Raw genomic sequence first — 22,011 nt, forward strand, 5'->3', positions numbered from 1 at the left:
AAATAAAAAAATAGTAGAATTAACAAGTTTGGAGGAAAGTCGGAGGTGTGGACCCATTTTAAACAAGTCGTGGGCCGTGATAATAACATTTGTCGGCTTTGTCGAGTGCATTAAGTGCGGCACTTGTTGCATTATTCATTAAGATTCTGTAGTTCAAACAACTCGCAATTGTAGTCGAGAATGTCAGTTATAACAGCCCACGTATCAAACAGTTGTCGTTTTAAATCGGTCTCGGGCTCATAATTACATTCAATGTGTCAGGCCGGGCTCGGACACAACGTGCACGGGCTCGGGTCGGGCTTGATTCTAAGCTCTACTCGGGTCCAGCCGCGACTTTACTGAGGTTCACCCAGTGTGAGCAGCAGGAAGACGGTCAGCTCACCTCCCAGAACATGGCACTGAATCGCTGGAAACTGATTTAGGGCCTGCCATCAAGTTACTTAGCATAAATATATTAATACAAAATAATTGCAGTTCTTTCAATTCGAAGAGATAAAAAAAGCGAGAAGCTTAGAATTTGTTTATAAGGGACTGTATATTTTATACTTTTAAACTTATTCAGTTGTTGTCATTTCAAGTAATCTGTGCTTTTCAGCTGTTCAATTGTGTGCCTATCAGTTGTTCTTAACTACTAAATAAATAATATAAATCTTAACTACAATGTAGTTTTACAGTCCTTTAAAGTGGCATTTCTGTAAATACACAGGAATTTTTTTTCTTTTTTTTTTTAGGTGCGGGAGGGGGGGGGGGTTACTTATCGTTCATTTATCGTTATCGAGGTGAGTTGCTCGATATATCGTGATATTGATTTGAGGCCATATCGCCCAGCCCTAGAACAAAGTAACACAATATTTAAACCTCAGAAAACTATTTTTAATACCCTTGTCAAGAATACCACCTAGACCAATATTCTATTTAATTAACTAAAAGTTTTATTTAGGGGGAATTTTGGGTAGAGCACTAGCAGGAAATAAATAGCCTACAAGTTTGAATACAAAACTACAGCACATTAAGTTAAAATAAAATTTAAAAACACCCTTCCTATTCTTCCTCATTCCCTGAGTGCAATGGTAAGACTGATCTCATATCTAAGCCAACTGGATGAGTCAAATCATAGAATCTTCCTCCAACTGTGTACACCATGTCACACAGGAGCCTGGTGTTCCTGACAAAATCTTGAGAACAACTAAAATTTTGAATGCATCTCTTGCTACGCCGCTGGACCAGCTCGGAGACCAGAGCTCAGGTTTTTCTGGGCTACAAGCTGGTCTTGTTAAATGGGTAATATTGGTGTAACAGGACTCATCTTGGTAGTTATTAGGGTACAAAAGACAAACCGACTAGAACATGCCAAACTATGACGGGCAATGAATAGCCTCAGTTATACCATGGTCTAGGTGAATACACGACACGATTGGCTGGAAGGTGTGAATTAACTTTTGATACATGGACACTTCTGGATCTCCAAGCAATTCCAGTGAATCAGCTGGCTGCAGACACCTTAATGCTTAAAAAAAAAAAAAAAAAAAAAAAAAAAAGGTCCTTCAGTTCATCATCCTCTAAACCAGTGCTCCCCAACCTTTTCTGCACCACGGACCGGTTTCATGTACGACAAATTTGGGTGGACCGGGGGGGGGTGCGCGTGTGATTCCGCGGTAATAAAATTATAGCAGTTGTCCACTCACCGTCCCCGCAGCTGCAGTTCAGCCACTTTAACAGCCAACTTCAATACAGTTGTCTATCTCCCTCTTCTTCCGTCTCATCTTTTGGCCGTTTCCTTTTTTCTTTGCAAAGTAGCTCTCCGAAGACATTTGTTTTCCACTAATCTCAGCTAGCTTGATTTTTTAGGGTATACCGGTCCGTGACTGAAACAGGTACGTGTCAAGCGCGCCAAGAGGAAGAGACGGATGTTGTTAAAAGAGAATCCGTTTTTCAAAATAAAACAACTTTCTGAGTATGATCGTCATATAACGGAAATAAAATAACGTATTTATTCTTTCTCTGCGGCCCGGTACCAAACGACCCACGGACCGGTACCGGTCCGCGGCCCGGTGGTTGGGGACCACTGCTCTAAACCACCAGAGGCTGGCACAGCTCGCAACGAGTAGCCTACGCTCAGTGTTGTGGTAAATTAAAGAGTGAACCTAAGTGACTGCTGGCTGAACGGTCCAGAACAAGTCATGGATAACTCATAAAAAGGTGAGTAACCCTGTCTGGTTGGATAAAAGTTAGGTAAATTAAATGTTTGTGCATTTACTCCCCACTACAGCTGCTATACTGTCCCTCTGAACGCACTGCATCAAGCAATCCTCCCACATTTAACACACTACTTCAGCCAGCATCTGGCAAGCCATTTGTTCCTGAATGTTTTCACTGACTTGGGGACAGTGACATGGCTTGATAGCTAGCTTGTCTTGTTGTTCAACATTAGAGCTGCAACGATTACTCGAGTAACTCAAATAATTCAATTACAAAAAATGGCCGAAGCAAAATCTCTGCCTCAAGGCTTCGTTTAATTCCTATCACCCGCGTTATGTCAGGGATAATTTTTCCACACGGACGGTTATTGCGAACACACACACCACTACATTCAGAATTGAGTTAGCGCGATGGCGGAGAGCCAAGGAGCTGTCCGTAAAAGTCAGAAAATGTCCAAAGTCTTTGATCATTTCACACTTAAAAGAAAAGATAACAAAGTGCAATGTGTCTACTGCAAAGCAGAACTGACGTACCACAACAGCACGTCAACAATGATTCAACATCTGAACAGAAAGCATCCAGTTGTTAACACCAGCTCACCAAGCGTCGCCGACACAAGCTAACATAAACATTGATGTTAACTAATTCAATGTAGCCTATCATCGCTAATTAGAGCATACGGTATTTGTAGAGGCTGTAGCCTGATGTCAGTATGACTAGATATCATGTTAAGATGTGGAAACTAATTTGTGTTAAATTGCAAGAGAGTAATAGCCTACACCAAATAACTCCTTTCCACACACAGGCGCGCGCACACACTCTCATCTCGTCTCTCTCACTCTCCCTCACGTACGTGTGCACACACAAACACACACACACACAAAAAACACACACCCTTAATCCTGGTGTTAGGAATAGTTGGAATAAATACCTGTATGTTTTTTCAGGAATAAAAGCCAATTGCTTGGTCTATTTAACAGGCCTGTCATTTTCGTTATGCATTATTTGGTATTGTTCTAGGGCTGGGACGCGTCAACATAAATTCGTCGACGACATAAATTCGTCGACATGAATAATTTGCGTCGACGCGTCATCCGAAAAAGGAAGTGGTAGTACCTGTGGAGGCTGAGAATAGCCCCTCTCACACAGAGACGATGCATTAACGCCGCAGTGGCGATTCGTCAATTCTCCACCGTTGGTCATTCACACAGAGTGAAGCACCGCTGGAGTAAAGACGAGCCGCCGTGTAATTCACACAGAAAGCTGCGCTGCCGCTCCTAAAGAGACGTGACGGTAGACATCATGATGATGACGTCAGGGTGTTTCCCAGGTGTCCCCCCCTGTCACTCTGAACCCGCGGACCGTTTATAATGTGTGGTGATTGAGAACCCGGCCCCCTAAACATCCTGGAAGGTGAAAGAGTTACGTTTTTCGCGCTAAATTACATTATTACATAATCGCCATCAGTAAACAGGTCGCCGCGTGACTCTGTCACTTGCAGGGACGGAGGCTGTTTTCTGGGGGAAAGTTCACTGAAGTCTCGGTCTGGAGGGCTGACCATCACGGTGATTTCTATCAACACAACCACTTGAGTGAGTTAAAGGTTTTCGGGCAGAAATGTGACGAGGAGTCGGTAGGACAGGCGGGAGGACAGACGCTGCTCCGCCTACAACTGCGGTATTTTTTTCCTCATATAAGTTACCAACGACAGTTACAGTTACTACGTTACTTTTGTTTGGTCATGTAACATTAAATTAATCGTTAGATTAGTCAACTAATCGAAAAAATAATCGCTAGATTAATTGTTTGAAAAATAATTGTTTGGGACAGCTCTATATTGTTGTTTAATAATGCAAAATATTTTTTTATTAAATTACACGGTTAATCGATGGGATAATCAGTAGAATACTCGATTCTAAAAATATTCAATAGCTGCAGCTCTACTCTATTCCCCAGGCAATATCTGAATCCCTGTCATGTGTACTGTTCCACTGTTTTAGCTGTACATTAGAACAAATTTCTGTCTCTCCTTTTTTTATTTTCCCTTTCTTTTCATTTAAGATATGATGCAAGGTAAAGATGTTACCAGTGCAAGAGAGTTGGGACGATGTGTTTTTTCTTTCAGCTGATACGAATAACAAGTAATTACCTACTTCTCATGATAAGGATGATACACAGTAGAGGTGTTTGCAATTCATCGATGTGGCGATGCATCGTGATGCGTCACATGACGATTTGGCATCGATTAATTAACGTTGATCCTTTGCCACAAGACTGGAACAAAATACACGTAACCAGAACCTTAGAGCGCGCGCCGCCCGGACTGTTTAGTGAGTGGGGCCACAACAAATGGAGCAGTAACGTTAGTTTCTTTGCAAAATGGCAACAGCTTTAGCAGCCCCCAAAGAGCGGCCGATTCTCTCGCCACCGGGGTTCACTGCAACCATGTGGAAGCACTTTGGATTTTATGAGAGAGCAAACAAGACGACTGACAAGAACTATGCGATTTGCTGTTTTCAGTGTTTTCCGCCAATAGAGGGGGCTCTTGTGCAAGTGGAGCTTTCCCTGCTTGAAATTAAGTAGGTCAAAGTGCAAATGTTTACATAGTCATAAAATAATATATTTTGTGTCTTTAAAAAATACAAGTCAACCGTTCAAAAAACCTTGTTATTTACTTAATGAGTGTAGTTTTAGAGGAACTGAGTTAATTGATAGGCTATTTATTTACAAATGTAGCCACAGATGAATCAATCTGGTATAGAAAAAAGCATTAAAAATCACAATAATCGAAGAATCGTGGCACAAATAATTGAATCAAATTGACAATCTTTATAATCGAAGAATCGAAGCTCCCTTAATCGAAATCGAATTGAATCGTGAGGTACCCTTGTTGGAACACCCCTAATATACAGGATGTTCACAAAATAACATGTCAATCAGCACACAGAAGAAATGGTCTTGTGAAAAATGACATGTTTATATAACATAAAGGTGATTCTGAAATGGATCATGTCATAGACACTAAAACAGACATTTTATAATATGTTTTACCCAGGTCACATTATCAGATCATGTATAGGGGTCGTTAATAACTCTGAAAACTTGGTGTTGCAGTGATCATTAATGTGTTCTCATTTTGCTGTAGATTCTGTGAAACCCATAAAAAAAGCCCTCACAACACATAAATTAGTAAGAAAAATAAACACTGCTTTAATGTGAGCGCTGCCCGGGGACTTCACAGACTATTTCTAGTGAAGATATAGCCTACATGTAATCAAGCTCAGACTTTGGCTGCAGCTCTCATCATCAATCACTACTAGAGATGAACAACAACAGCAGGCTAAACATGAACCTGTTTTGCAATATCACCATCATAAGATTGCAGCCCACCACAGTAACAGTCTGATGTAAACAAAGACCTGAATGAAATCAATCATACAATAATTTCACACCTGTCTGGATCTTGGCCGTATATTTGGCCCCAGTCTTTGGTTTGGTTTCCTGTAGGAACACATTTAAAACAAAACAAACACAAAACATGGTCCCAACTCTTTTGTACTTGGGACATGTTTACCTTGCGTCATATGTTAAAGCAGGTGTCTGCTGTTACTACTTTCAGTTTCTCCAACACTGGTGCTACATCACTATAATAGAGCAGTATTACAAATGCACCTGCTGCCATACTGCATGATAACTGAGCAGGCCCATCATCGACACAGCCAGCTGACAGCAAACAGCAGAAAACAATGAGGACTGTTTACCAGTTTTCTACACAGACGATAGACATGCCTACAATATTATTAAAAGAAAAACAGAAGAGGAAAGCCAACGAGTCCAATTCCTGCAACAGACATCTGCTGAGTATTAACAAGTGCTCTACGCCATTTTAGGGAATATCATAGCTTGACGTTCTGACGTTCTGGCCTTCTGTGAGAAGAAGCTAACCTAGTGACAACTGTGTTATTTGATATCCACGACTAAAATAAATTAACAGTATGATGACCTGTTTAATGTAACAAGATCTCGTGGACTGTTTATTTGCTTCCGTGAGAGCTACTTAATTAAATATTTAGAACAGCTAACGCTAGCTAGGCAGTCAGCTGGACTAGCAGGCTGTGGCTAACACCCCCACCCTCGACGCAAACGGACAAAAGGCCCAACATCTCTCTCCCACTGTCAACGACTGCTCCGCCGAGTTATGTAGAAGTTATTTGTTGGGATGCATGTATACGTTTATGACACGGCCAGGGTTTTTCTTTTAATTGTTTTTAATCTTAAAAAATCTTGTCCAAATATGTTAACAGTGTGGAATATGAGCTGTCATCCCCACCGCTTGCGTCTCTGCCTTTTCCACGTCATTGGACTATCCAACACTGCGGAAATCTAGCGCTAGCTACCCGCTAACAGCTAGCTGATTGCTAAGTGGCAGTAGAGCTGGCGCTTACTGCAGCTTACCCGTGTCTCCGATGATGATATATTTGAAGAGGTACGCGTACGCCATGGCCCCTGGTTTGTGCAGTCAGCTGTCTCGACCGTTACACTTTCGTTAAACCAACCGTGAACCGTGTGAAAAGAGTAGCTGGCAGCTTGAAAGCCTGCTTTTCTCTGTCGGTGCTGAAGAAGGAACAATAAACAGCGAGAGATTGACTTCTACGTCACACGGCCCGCCCTCGCCACGCTACAGTATGATGTCTTCAGGTCTCCTCGGAAACTTCACGATGTCTCTACTCACTGATATGAATATGTAGGAGTCAGTCGATGTGGCACTTTTCATATGTAATCCAAAAACATAGCCCGGATTTAATAATACAGTGCTGATTATTTCAGACAGAAAACATGAAACAAATACTGTCATACAATTATTGGGAAACCGTCAAAGGAAAAGTGTGAAATCACTTTGGCGGCCCGTGGTGGCTGCAGTGTCCATTGCGGCAAAAACTGATGACAGTAACCATTGTACGTGCTGCATTTTCTACAGATCACGTTTGAAGTTAACTGTTAGTTCGCCCTGTGTAAAAAAGTTCTCTGCTTGCTGGCCTGCTGGTGTACACAAAGTACATTATATCAAGTAAAAATTACCGCCCTTTGGGTACAGATCATTTTTGCTGTCTTCACTGTTACACAACCCCTACTGTCACAATATCACCATACTCACCTAACCATGATATTAAAAAAATGAAATACTGATATTGTGTTATTTTTTCACATGTGAATGTTGTCTGAATAATCCAGTGAAGATGTTTGGCCTGTTGCATCTTTTGTTTATAAATTCATCTGGCTGCCTTTTCACTAGTAATTGAGAAGTTGATAGTAATTGATCTCATTTTAAGCTTCTTTTTTCTTCTACAGTTATGGTTACAGACTCTCTTTCCACCTCCCTACACTAATTACCCACACTTACATTTTGTGGGTAATTAATCTGACAAAAAATTAGAGATAAAACACACAGTAAATCAAGTTAAAGATAGATTAGATTGTTAGTATTCTTTCAATATCTAAAATATCTATAGATAAAGTGATAATATTGTTACCAACCATTTCTCAAACTGTCCCATATAGTCCACTATCACAGAACATAATACTGGCTCTAGGCTGACAGCAAAATCAGACAAAAAGCCAATACTACACAATGTTCCATTAGGTCAAAGTTCTAATAACACAGTCCACTATTCCCTTATTAGTCAAACTGTATCTATAATATAGATACATAAATTATTATTGTTGTCCGTTAATGGGAAAAGTAGCATTTTCCCATTGTAGTCTTTTGAGGTGTAGCTCATTTGAACTATTTTGTATAGGACTGCAACTAATGATCATTTTAATAATGGATTCATTTGCTGATACCTCCTCTGATTGATTGTTTAGGAATTCTAAAAATAGTAATAAATGATATTGCAATTACCTAGGATGAGATAACATAGCTGTAAATATCTATGTTAGCAAAAATAAATAACAGGAAGTGGTATTCTTCTGTAGGAAACAAACTCGCTAGATGATAATGTTTTAAAAACAACATCTGCTGATGACTGTTTTCATATCACTATACAGTGAATTACAGTGACTAGTGAGTGTAATAAATTATTGCAACATCGGTAGTAAGTACAAAAACACAACAACATATAACCACAGGAAGAAGAGTGATCAGTCAGTTAACCTGCTTCAATAAATACCTGTATGTTTTTTCAGGCAAGGCAAGGCAAGGCAAGGCAAGTTTATTTGTATAGCACAATTCAGACACAAGGCAACTCAAAGTGCTTTACAGGCACACACAAATTACATTAAAAGACAAACATTTCATTTAAAAGACATTAAAAATTGCATTAAAAAAAAAAAAAAAAACTCAGAGTAATAATGCAGTTCAAAGACTTCAGTTAAAAGCAGTGGCAAAAAGAAATGTTTTAAGTCTTGATTTAAAAGAGGTGAGTGTTGGAGCAGACCTGAAATTTTCAGGGAGTTTGTTCCAAATATGTGGCGCATAGTAATTGAAAGCTGCTTCTCCATGTTTACTTCTGACTCTGGGGACTGAAAGCAGACCGGTACCTGACGATCTCAGAGGTCTGGATGGTTCATAACGCGGCAGCAGATCAGAAATGTATTTTGGCCCGAAACCATTCAATGCTTTATAAACCAACAACAGGACTTTGAAATCTATTCTTTGATAGACAGGAAGCCAGTGTAAAGATCTAAGAACTGGAGTGATGTGATCTACTTTTTTGGTTCTTGTTAGGACTCGAGCAGCCGCGTTCTGAATCAGCTGCAGCTGTCTGATGGAGTTTTTAGGGAGTCCTGTAAGGACACCATTACAGTAGTCGAGTCTGCTGAAGATAAATGCGTGAACAAGTTTCTCCAAATCCTGCTGAGACATAAGCCCTCTTATCCTGGATATATTCTTAAGGTGATAGTAGGCTGACTTTGTAACTGTCTTAATATGGCTGCTGAAATTCATGTCTGAGTCCACAGTCACACCAAGGTTTCTGACTTGGTCTGTAGTTTTCAACATTACAGACTGAAGCTGAGCAGAGACTTTAAGTCGTTCTTCCTTGGATCCAAAAACAATTATTTCAGTCTTATCTTTGTTTAACTGAAGAAAACTCTGACACATCCAATCATTGATTTGTTCAATGCATCTACTCAGGGTATGTATGGGATTATAGTCCCCTGGTGATATGGTTATGTAAATTTGTGTGTCATCTGCATAACTATGGTAGCAAATTTCATTGTTTTCCATTATTTGAGCTAGAGGGAGCATGTAAATGTTGAATAGTAGAGGCCCCAGAATGGAGCCCTGGGGTACTCCGCTTGTCATTTTCATCCGTTCAGATGTGTAGTCACCAATAGACACAAAGTAGTCTCTCTCATTTAGATAAGATTTAAACCACTTTAGTGTTGTACCAGAGAGTCCAACCCAGTTTTCCAGTCGGTCCAGTAGTATATTATGGTCGACTGTGTCAAACGCAGCACTGAGATCCAGTAATACTAAGACTGAGATTTTTCCGCTGTCTGTGTTTGAATGAATGTCGTTGAAGACCTTAACGAGGGCCGTCTCAGTGCTGTGATGTGGTCGAAATCCTGATTGGAAAGCATCAAAACAGCCATTTATTATTAAGTAATTGTTCAGCTGTTGAAAGACAGCTTTTTCAATTATTTTACTTAAAATTGGGAGGTTTGAAATGGGCCTATAGTTATTCATTACTAATGTGTCTAGAGTTCTCTTCTTCAGGAGTGGTTTAATGACTGCTGTCTTAATGGCTTGGGGGAAGACACCTGAGAGAAGTGATGTGTTAACAATCTGTAGCAGGTCTGGAATCATGCAGTCTGAAACTTTTTTGAAGAACCCTGCTGGTAAAATATCCAGGCTGCAGGAGGAAGACTTCAAATGCTGTATAATGTCTTGAAGGTTTTTGTCATTAATTGGATCAAATTGTGTCAGGGTATTAGAGTTGGGTTTAGGTGGACAAAACGACAACACACCTCCAGTACCTGGTAGAGTGGCACTGACCGCTTGTCTAATGTTCTGAATTTTGGCAGCGAAGAATGATGCAAATTCATTACAGGCCCTGGTAGACAGATGTTCAGAGGCTACTGGCACAGGAGGGTTTGTTAGCCTGTCGACAGTAGCAAACAAGGCACGAGCATTATTTTTGTTCTTGGTGATAATGTCTGAGAAGAAGGACTGCCTTGACTTTTTTAATTCTAAATTAAAAATGTAAAGTCTCTCTTTATAAATGTCAAAATGAACCTGGAGATTTGTTTTTCGCCACCTGCGCTCAGCTTTTCGACATTCCCTTTTTTCCATCTTGACAAGCGTGGCGTTTCTCCAAGGAGATTTTTTCTTACCAGAGACCACCTTCACTTTAGTGGGTGCAATGGCATTCATGACATTTGTAATTTTGACAGAGAACCTAGAGAGGGGTGGTGTGGAAGAGAAAGCATCAATGAATATGTCACCAGTGTTTTCAGTGATGTATCGCTTTGAGACAACCTGATTTTGAACATTTGTGTGCACTGATATGTCACTCTCAAAGAAAACACAGTAATGGTCAGAGAGAGCGATATCAGATACCAGAACCTTAGAAATGTTCAGACCCTCAGAGATAACTAAGTCCAGGATGTGGCCCCTGTTGTGTGTGGGTTGTGTCACATGCTGAGTGAGTCCAAAGTTATCAAGGACACAGCACAGTTCTTTAGTCCATCTGTCCTCAGGCTTGTCGACATGGATGTTAAAGTCACCAACAATTAACACACAATCAAAGTCAGTGCAGATAAGAGATAGTAATTCAACAAGGTCATCAAAGAAATACGTACAGTATTTAGGTGGTCTGTAGATGTTTAGAAATAAAGCTCGAGAAGATGAGTTTACCTGAAGAGCAACATATTCAAAAGAAGTAAAACTTCCATAAAACATCTGCTTGCATTTGAGTAACTCATTAAACAGAATACTAACACCTCCTCCTTTTTTATGCATTCTAGTTTCACTTATGAAAGAGAAATTTGGAGGACTGGATTCAATGTGAACAGCTGCACTGTTATCCTGGTCTAACCAAGTTTCAGTTAAAAACATAAAAGTAAGATTGTGTTTGATGATAAAGTCATGTATTAAAAAAGATTTTCCTGCTAGAGATCTGATGTTTAATAGAGCTACAGTTACAGTATCAAAACCAACTGTGCAGTTTTTTGCGACAGTTAGTGGCTGGCTAAATTGAATGGATTGGCAGATTTAGTCCCGCATTTCCTGTTTCTCAACAAATTCACAATTTTTCTATTACCTGTAAGCACAGGAATTGAGGAGGCAGCCTGAACTCCAGGGGGCCCTGGCTTTTCTCGGGGGAAAACAGTAGTGATATCAACTTCATAGCCCGGACCCGGCACATATCAGTAAGCGTTAATTGTACTGTCAGCATGGACAGGATGTACTTCGCTGTTTTCAGACTGTAGAGGCCAAAGATTATTCAGAGGGGGCAGAGGGGCACGATGATGTTTTGGCGATGGTGGTTTCAAGCGTGGCAGATTTGGGCGGGGTGTGAGTCTGAGTCCAACATTGACCAGCTTTTTCATCTCATCCGTGAAATCGAGGAGGGGGGAAGAGGGGGAGAGGCTGAGGCTGAGGCTGGCTGGAGAGGGCGGAGAGTTGGTTGGGGTTGGTGGAGAGTGGATGTTCCCTCTTGTTGCGACTGGGGGGGACTCCTCCTTGCGGAGCGAAGATGGCAGCAAGGACTCCTCCTCCTGGCACAGCTGACTTGTCTGTTCGAAGCTTATCTCAGGCACAAGTATTTCTCCTTCCAAGGGCTGTCTTATCAGTTGTTTTAGTTTGTTTTGCCTGGTGTCCTTGAAGGGAGGAACTGGTGTGTGGTGCACAGAGTAGAATATGTTGGAGGTTAACAACCTTACTCCTGACTTGTTAAGGCAGAATCCATCTGCCTTAAAGAGGTGTCTGCGTTCCCAGAAAATGTTAAAATTTTCAATAAAGTTCACCGATTGAGCGGCACATGTAGCTTTGAGCCATCTGTTCAACATCAACAACCTGCTGAATCTCTCATCACCTCTACGGACAGTTGGTAGAGGGCCACTGACAAACACCACAGTATCGAGAGATCTGACTTTGTTCAACAGATCAGTGAAGTCTTGTTTCAATACCTCAGATTGTTGTTTCACAACATCACAGGCCCCTGTGTGTAAGATGAGAGATTTCACTGTTGGATGTTCAGCGACAATGTCCAGAATTTTTTCTGAGACGTCAGAGACCATATCGTTGGTAAAACAGAGTACTTTGGTGTTCTTCTTGCTGCAAAAGCTGTTTACCTCCTTCACAGCAACATCACCCACAATCAGTGTTTGTGGTCCAGTCATTAGCTCTTTCTGTGGTCTTTTACTTTTGAATTTGGTCTCATAACTCTCCTTGTTCATTGACGGAGAGCTTGCACGGTCTTGATAAAGTGGAGCAAATCTGTTCTCCAGTTGTATTTTTGTTATTTGCGTAGGTACGCTCTTACTTTTTGTTTTCACCATTGTCCACGGTTGTTTCCGCTTTGGTACGGGCGTTGAGGAGGCACTCTTTTCAGAGGAAAGTGCAGGCCAACCAGTTGCATCACAGATCTCAGGACGCTGGGCTCTGCCTGTTACTCGTTCTCCCAAAAATGATTTAACTTTAGGCTTTGCTCCAAGAGTATTCCAGCAGGGATGATTGTTCCTGGGCTTTTTATCCAGTCCCCTGAACTCCTGTTTTGTCGAGTCATTGTCGGGGCTAATTAGCCGTGTGTTAGCAGGCTCTTGTCTGCTGTTTTGATTCCATGGGAGAGTAGTTTCGTTCCCAGATAGTCCATTCACTTCCACATTTACTTCTATCCGGTGGATCTTGGTTTCCAGCTCAGCAATTTTCTGTAGGATGCTATGAAGGTTCAGGTTAACAAGAGGCATTTTGGTGCTAGTTAGCTTTAGCTGCTAATAGGCTTTAGCTGCTAATAGGCTTGTGCTACTTCGAAGGCCTCGTTCTGAAAGTGCGGAGTTCGGAAGAAAAATTTTTAAAAAAGTGAAATAAGGCAGCAGCAGTCAGTTAATTGTTGTCCCAGTGGTTTGTAAATATCCAGGAGTTGCTGCCTGTAATCTTTCAGTGAAGAAAAATAATAACAGTGGAAAAAATAGCAAGCAGAAGCGAGAGCAAGTAGAAAAGCGTCTGCACCCAAGCAGATACAGGAAGCCAATTGCTTGGTCTATTTAACAGGCCTGTCATTTTCGTTATGCATTATTTGGTTTTGTTGTTTAATAATGCAAAATATTTTTTTATTAAATTACACAGTTAATCGATGGGATAATAGGTAGAATACTCGATTCTAAAAATATTCAATAGCTGCAGCTCTACTCTATTCCCCAGGCAATATCTGAATCCCTGTCACATGTACTGTTCCACTGTTTTAGCTGTACATTAGAACAAATTTCTGTCTCTCCTTTTTTTATTTTCCCTTTCTTTTCATTTAAGATATGATGCAAGGTAAAGATGTTACCAGTGCAAGAGAGTTGGGACGATGTGTTTTTTTCTTTCAGCTGATACTAATAACAAGTAATTACCTACTTCTCATGATAAGGATGATATACAGGATGTTCACACAATAACATGTCAACCAGTACACAGAAGAAATGGTCTTGTGAAAAATGACATATATATGTTTATATAACATAAAGGCGATTCTGAAATGGATCATGTCATGGACACATTATAATATGTTTTACCCAGGTCACATTATCAGATCATGTATAGGGGTCGTTAATAACTCTGAAAACTTGGTGTTGCAGTGATCATTAGTGTGTTCTCATTTTGCTGTAGATTCTGTGAAACCCATAAAAAAAGCCCTCACAACACATAAATTAGTAAGAAAAATAAACACTGTTTTAATGTGAGCGCTGCCCGGGGACTTCACAGACTATTTCTAGTGAAGATATAGCCCACATGTAATCAAGCTCAGACTTTGGCTGCAGCTCTCATCATCACTGGTGACCTGCAGTCTGTGGACAGAGAGAGAGAGAGAGAGAAAGAGAGAATGAGTTACCACGGTAACGAACTGAGCAGACATGCTTAAGAGTAGCTCCTGAACAATATTTTCGTTTTTTGTTCAGAAATGAGATAAACACTGAAAAATAGTGAAGAACTTGAATACAGAAGTCGACAGAACAAGCCAGAGAGGAGAAAGAGGAGAAAAAGAGGAAAAACAGCTGGAACAGGACCCTGGAGACAAAGATCAAGACAAAGATCAAGACTTTTAGCTGGTTGAATACAATGTTGCTAACCTAAGCAATCAAAACAACTAGAAGAAAAGAAAAGAAGAAGACAGAGGAGGACAGAGGAGGACTCAACTAAACAAACAAGAAGACTAACTGAAAACTACTGGACACTGACAGTAAGTTTTAACACTTTAAATTATAAATTAATTACAAATAGAATCCCAACTGAAATATTAAAGCTAACAGCTAACTAGCTTCCACTAGCTAAATAAGAGTTGGACGGTTGCCTAGCAACGGCATCAGTGGCATCTCCCTGCAGCAGTAGCAACAGAACTTTCCTGTTCAAAAACTCACAGACCTCAGAGTGTTAACTGCTGTATCATGATGTCTACCTGCTCTGAGACAACAGAATATCCCCCAGCTGTAAAAAGCAAGACTGCAAGAAGCAAATATAAACAACAAGTCCTCCGGGAAAGACCAGAAACACTCTTTCTTGACCTGTATAAAGATGGGAGGGCATGTAATCTAATCTTCTACACTGATGAAGCTTATGCCTGGCTAGATGTCATCAGCTCCCACTTCTCCTCAGTAAAAAGAACAGGGATCTGCAATGGATGGAAGATAAGTGTGTTTGAGGAAAATGACCCAGACAACACCATCATGACAGTCAACCTGTTTAAAAATGGAACTGCCATGGTACAAGGACACCTGGCAAAGTTTGAAGATGTCTTCCCCGCTATGAAACTCAGGGCTCAAAAGGAGAAGGAACGTCTTACAAATACCCCACCAACCCATGGAAGCAAAACCTCCATCTCTTTCCCCACGTCTGACAGAGAGCCTGCAGATGCCGACACTGACCCTCCCCTACTGGAGCACCCAGAGGCTCTGAACATCATGAGGGAACAGTTCTCCCAGATGGAGATAGAGCTGGTACAGCTCAGGGAGCAGCTGGACCAACAGCAGCCTAACTCTCCCTCCTTCCAGGATACCCTGACCATCTTCAGGAGAGAACAGGAGGACATACTCAACGCTCGGTTGAGAGAGTTTCATCAGGACAGAGCCAGTCATAACAGACAGCTGGACTACCTCAGTGAGGAGGTGAAGCAACTGAGAAGCGACAGAGACAGCTGTAGGGCAGAGATAGCAGCACTAAGAGAAGAGCTGCTGGAGAGGGACAGAACTCTGCTCAGTCTACAGGAGAGCCTGAGAACACAATGCTGTCTACCCACAGCCACCCCTCAGAGCCAGACCATCCCCACCCAAACCAGCCCTGCACCTGCTCAGCCTCCGCACAGCCCTACCCCTGGGAGCTCACCCCACCTACCTCAACAAGCTTCAGCATCCAGCCACAGCCATGCTCACACCCCAGCACCAGTGGATTCAACTCCACACTCCACTGAGACTGCACAGGCACACAGAGGCAGAAGGGCTGAAATCATCCTGCTCATGGACTCCAACGGGAAGTTTCTAGATGAACAGACTCTTTTCCCAAGACACAGAGTCGAGAAGATCTGGTGCCCTAACACCCAGAGAGCCCTGGAGCTCTTGACTGTGGCTGAGCTGGGATCCCCCAGCCACATAATCATCCACACAGGCACCAACGACCTAAGGTCCCAACAGGAGAGAGTGGCAGACTCACTCAGGAGAATTATTGAAAAAGCCTCCACCACCTTCCCAACCAGCAAAATCATCATCTCCACCCTCCTGCCAAGAAGAGACTTCCACCCCCACACCATACACAGGGTGAACGCCAGCATCTCCAGGGACTGTGCCCTAAAACCCAACGTGTTCCTGGCTCACCACCCAACACTAGGTCCAGACTGCCTGTATGACCACGTACACCTATACAGAGAAGCAGTCCCCATCCTGGCCAAGACCCTGAAGGACATCGCCTTCAGCAGGAACCTCACCACCGCTCAGAGTAGCAATCGGCCAGCACAGACCCCACCCAGACCTTCTAGACCTCCAAGACCTCCCATAGCTCCTAGACACCACCAGCCCAGACTAGCAGCAAGGATACCCAGAACACTCCGGCCTCCGCACGATCACCACCATCACCAACACACCCCGCAACCAAGTCAACACAGGCCCCCACAACCTAGACCCCCTCCCCCCCGCCTACTTCCAGCAGTACAGCCAGCTCCATTGTCAACCGCTTATCCAGAATCGGGTCGCGGGGGCAGCAGCTTCAGTAGCGAGTCCCAGACATCCCTTTCCCCGGCCACATTGGCTAACTCTGACTGGGGAATCCCCAGGCGCTCCCAGGCCAGAGAAGAGATATAATCCCTCCACCTGGTCCTGGGTCTACCAATAGGTCTCCTCCCAGTTGGACGTGCCAGGAACACCTCCCTAGGAAGGCGCCCTGGTGGCATCCTCATCAGATGCCCGAACCACCTCAACTGGCTCCTTTCCACGCAGAGGAGCAGCGGCTCTACTCCGAGTCCCTCCCGGATGGCTGAGCTTCTTACCCTATCTCTAAGGGAGACCCCAGCCACCCTGCGAAGAAAACCCATTTCGGCCGCTTGTACCCGCGATCTCATTCTTTCGATCATGACCCATCGCTCATGACCATAGGTGAGGGTAGGGACGATGATTGACCGGTAGATCGAGAGCTTTGCCTTTCGGCTCAGCTCCCTTTTCGTCACAACCGTGCGGTGAAGCGCATGCAACACCGCACCCGCTGCTCCGACTCTCCTGTCAATCTCACGCCCCATCATCCCCTCACTCGTGAACAAAACCCCGAGGTACTTGAACTCCTTCACTTGGGGCAAGGACACATTCCCCACCTGGAGTAGGCAATCCACCGGTTTCCTAAGAACTAACCCACTCAATTGAAATTATCAAAAAATTAGAATCCCATATTTGGCTGAAAATTAACAAAGAAATAATATGTGCAGACCAACATGTCTACCTATGTGCTATTTACATACCCCCCTCAGAATCTCCCTACTACAACGAAGATATTTTTTCCACTCTAGAGGGGTAAATAAACCAATTTAAAACTTTAGGAAATGTGCTAGTCTGTGGGGACCTGAATGCTAGAACTGGAGAGAAAGCTGACACTATAAACATCCAGGGAGATCAGCACTCAGGCCTACCTGGAGAAACCTGCTTTCCTCTCCCCAAACTCCCCCCAAGACACAATTTTGATAAAATTACCAACACAAGCGGTACCCAGCTTTTGCAGCTCTGCCGCACGCTGGGTCTGTATATAGTCAATGGTAGGTTACGAGGAGATTCTCTGGGCCGTTACACATTTAGTTCAGCACTTGGCAGTAGTACGGTTGACTATGCAATAACAGATCTGGACCCAATGTCTCTCAGAGCTTTCACAGTCAACCCACTCACACCCCTCTCGGACCACAGCAAGATCACAGTCTATCTGAAGAGGGAACACAATAACTATGAGGCCTCTAAACCCAATGAACTGTACAACACCACACATTCATACAGATGGAAATCAGACAGCATGGAGAGCTACCAAAAGGCATTTGAAAATTCCAAAATCCAATATTCAATCGATTTATTTCTTTCTGAAATATTTCCCCATAATAATGATGGTGTAAACACTGCTGTGGGCAAAATTAACGCAATTTTTGATAAATTGGGAAAGTTATCAAACTTGAAAACATCTAATCATAAACCAAAACAGACACACAATAACAAATGGTTTGACAACGACTGCAAAAATATAAGGAAAACTTTAAGAAAGTTATCAAACGAAAAACATAGAGACCCAAATAACCAAAATATACGCCTTTGTTACTACGACACCTTAAAACAATACAAACACACACTGAGAGCTAAGAAAGACCAACACAGCAGAACCCAGCTCTCTGAAATAGAAGAATCTTTAGAGTCAAACCAGTTCTGGCAGAAGTGGAACACCCTAAACAAAACACAACAAGATCAATTGGCAATACAAAATGGCAGCATTTGGATGAATTATTTTACTGAATTATACAGCAATTTTGCAAAGAACAGTGACCAAAACAAAACACACGCCAAGTGGAAAACTTTAGAATTAGTCATTAAAGACAACCAGAACCCTCTAGATGCTTCAATAACAGAGCAGGAACTGACGGAAAGCATCCAATCCCTGAAAGCTAAAAAGGCCTGTGGAGTCGACAGCATCCTAAATGAAATAATCAAATATTCTGATCATAAATTAAAATTGGCTATACTCAAACTTTTTAATATAATTCTAGCAGTCGGCACTTTTCCTGACATATGGAATAAAGGTTTAATAACACCACTTTATAAAAATGGAGATAAATATGACCCTGATAATTACCGTGGAATCTGTGTAAATAGTAACCTGGGAAAAACCTTTTGCAACATTATTAATAAAAGACTTATCAGTTTTATCAATGACCAAAATGTTTTGAATAAATGCCAGATTGGATTCTTACCAAATTTTCGGACAACAGACCACATCTATACCCTCCACACCCTGATTGAGCAAGAATTAGACAAGAAGAAAGGAAAGGCCTACGCATGTTTTGTTGACTTCACAAAGGCCTTTGATTCCATCTGGCATGAGGGTCTTTTCTACAGACTGCTCAACAGTGGCATTGGAGGAAAAACATATGATGTAATAAAATCTATGTACACAAACAGTAAATGTGCAGTTAAAATAGGAGACAAACAAACAGCCTTCTTTCCCCAAGGTCGTGGGGTGAGGCAGGGATGCAACCTCAGTGCAATCCTGTTCAATTTATACATCAATGAATTTGCATGTCAATTAGATCAGTCCACGTCACCTGGTCTCAATCTGAATGGCACAGAAGTTAAGGGTCTCCTGTACGCAGATGACCTGGTGTTGCTGTCACCAACCAAAGAAGGTCTACAGCAGCACCTCAACTACACTCCCCCCCCCCCCCCCCCTCCCCACACACACCAACACCAACACACACACGAACACCACCACACACTCACACACACACGCACACACACACACACACTTACACTCACCCACACACACACGCACGCACACGCACGCACACACACACACACACAAACACACACACACACTTCCACAGTCTTTGTGCCTGCCATAGACTGAGAGACAGGAAGTGACAATCATTTTTTTTGTTTGTTTGTTTGTTTGTTGTTTTCTTATTTTTGTTATTACAGTCATGATGTGACTATGACTGTGATTGAGTCAATCATAAAGTAATACATATTATACATACAGTATAACTCATTTATTGTAAATATTGTTCTCCTTTATTGTTATTATTATTTTGAATTCCAAATGCTTGCTTTGGCAATATGTACGGTGTTTCCTCATGCCAATAAAGCTCTTTGAATTGAAATTGAGAGAGAGAGAGAGAGAGAAAGAGGGAGAGAGAGATAGAGAGAGAGAGAGAGAGAAAGGGAGAGAGAGAGAGAGAGAGAGAGAGGGAGAGAGGGAGAGAGAGAGAGAGAGAGAGAGGGAGAGAGAGAGGGAGAGAGAGAGAGAGAGGGAGAGAGGGAGAGGGAGAGAGAGAGAGAGGGAGGGAGAGAGAGAGAGAGAGAGAGAGAGCTAATTTATAAATTAAAATTAGTTGCACAATATGTAACACTCTGCCATTATTGCTATAGTATAATATTATTGTTTTTATTATTATTATTATCATTTAATATGAACTATATGTGTATATATGTTTTTTCATTGTGTATGACAACTTGTAATTGCCTAATGATACCCAATCTTATTAATCCTTCCACACACACATTATTCTCTTTATTTTTTAAGTTTCATTTCATTTATTTGTATTTTAACCTACGAATTGTATTTTTTGCTTTGTTAAATTGATTCTTGATGCTTTGGCAACATAGTTCTCGTAACATTCATGCCAATAAAGCAAATTTGAATTGAAATTGAAAATTGAATTGAATTGAATTGAGAGAGAGAGAGAGAGAGAGAGAGAGAGAAAGAGGTGGAGAGAGGTAACAATAAAGCAGAGAGAGAGTTAGAGAAGGAGCAACAGAGTAAAGGGAAACAAAGCGAGGCGGAGAGCTCCACACTCAGCTGTAAGAAGACAAATACTTAAAGAAGAAAGTGAAGGCTGAGTGAGTTGTTGCTCAGCTGGGAGTCAACCCAGCAGACTGCAGTGAATTACAGTGACTAGTGAGTGTAATAAATTATTGCAACATTGGTAGTAAGTACAAAAACACAACAACGTATAACCACAGGTCAGTTAACCTGCTTCAGCAGCTAAGCTGTAGTGGCTGAACACTTCCTGAAGAGAGAAGCAAAGTGCTATATTTTGGAGGTGTGTCCAAACAAAGGACAACAAAGACAGTGCCCATCAATAGACATGGCTGGAAATATGTCAATGAGCTAGCCAGAAGGCTCTTGGTCTTCAGCTGATGTACGGTATAGTGAGGGCTTCGATTTAAACAGTGCCTCATCAGTCACCAGAGTTTGGCAATAACACATTTCTCCGTCACATGTCAGAGTACTTTTTTCAGATTACAATTTGAAATTCAGTAATAACTTCACATTTACTAATCCCAGTAAGTAACATAGAATTGTCTTGATATTTGGGGATTGGCTTGTTGACTGTCTTATGGAGCTGCCTTTATGCACAAACTGGGCTGTGATAAATGAGCCTTGCACAGGGGCTTGAGGTGGGGGAGGGGTGTTGGCCTTTTATCAAAAGAGAAGAAATAGGACTCCTGGTAAATCTAAAATGTCGTATGGGGCTGTGGCTCAGTAGAGGAAGTGTCTTGTTATTGGAAGGTTGCTGGTTCGATTCCCATGGTCTGCATGTTAAAGTGTCCTTGGGCAAGATATTGAACCCCAAACTGCTCCTGATGTGCTGGTCAGCACCTTGCATGGCAGCCACCACCATCAGTGCATGAATGTATGTATGAAATACTGTAAGTCGCTTTGGACAAAAGCATCTGATGAATGTCCTAAATGTAAGTGTTGTGTGCTCCTCACTGGCGTGCTACACCTACATTCATAAAGTCACCTAGTTTTGTTTTGAGCTAGACGTGTGTTACTTTTATTTTCTGAGTGCTGTGTGCAGTCACTGTGGCTAAGCTAACATTAGTTGCTGCATGGTCATTTGGAGGTGTGCTCAGAGAATCCTTCCATATGGCATTATGGGAATAGTAGAATCAGACAGAGCTGGACTGATTGATGAAAGTAACAGGTAATGTAACTCTTTACTTTATTACTGCGTTTTAGTAACTTGCCCAACAGTGTCAATCACTGATCATGTAGCATGACACATCAGGTCACTGATCACTGAGACCTGTTTAGACTCAACAGCACTTGAGGCTTGGGAGATGGCAGGCTTGTCAGTTTCTAACTTGACTTGCTTGAAAATGCCTTTGTGGCTCATTCTCTTTGACCATGTATTCATGTGGAGTTTGAGGACTTTAAGTTTGCTAGCCTTCCCACAGTCAACTAACTAGTAATTGTTTGACTTGACGTAATCTCTATAAACAGATATCTGCATAGGTAGGCAAGGGTATAGAGTAGAGTTGATTATCCGCGAGAGTTAATTCAGGTTAATTCAAGTAGTCTCTGTGGATATTAAGGAGGTAGAAGACGTTGGAGCTAGGAAAATCTCTAAACCATCTGCATATGCAGATTTCCCA

General features: G+C 42.0%; 1 protein-coding gene across 1 annotated transcript in view; it reads right to left on the bottom strand.

Annotated features, from left to right (window-relative positions):
- Positions 1–6,888, bottom strand: part of rab2a (RAB2A, member RAS oncogene family) — a 69,448-nt gene extending 62,560 nt beyond the window's left edge. The window contains exon 1 of the mRNA XM_030403562.1: positions 6,655–6,888. Within this exon, the coding sequence (XP_030259422.1) occupies positions 6,655–6,700 (46 nt within the window). The 5' untranslated portion in view covers positions 6,701–6,888. The remainder of the gene's footprint in view (positions 1–6,654) is intronic.
- Positions 6,889–22,011: the final 15,123 nt, after the last annotated feature.

The sequence above is a fragment of the Sparus aurata genome, chromosome 21, assembly GCF_900880675.1.
Source record: "Sparus aurata chromosome 21, fSpaAur1.1, whole genome shotgun sequence".
Classification (NCBI taxonomy): domain Eukaryota; kingdom Metazoa; phylum Chordata; class Actinopteri; order Spariformes; family Sparidae; genus Sparus; species Sparus aurata.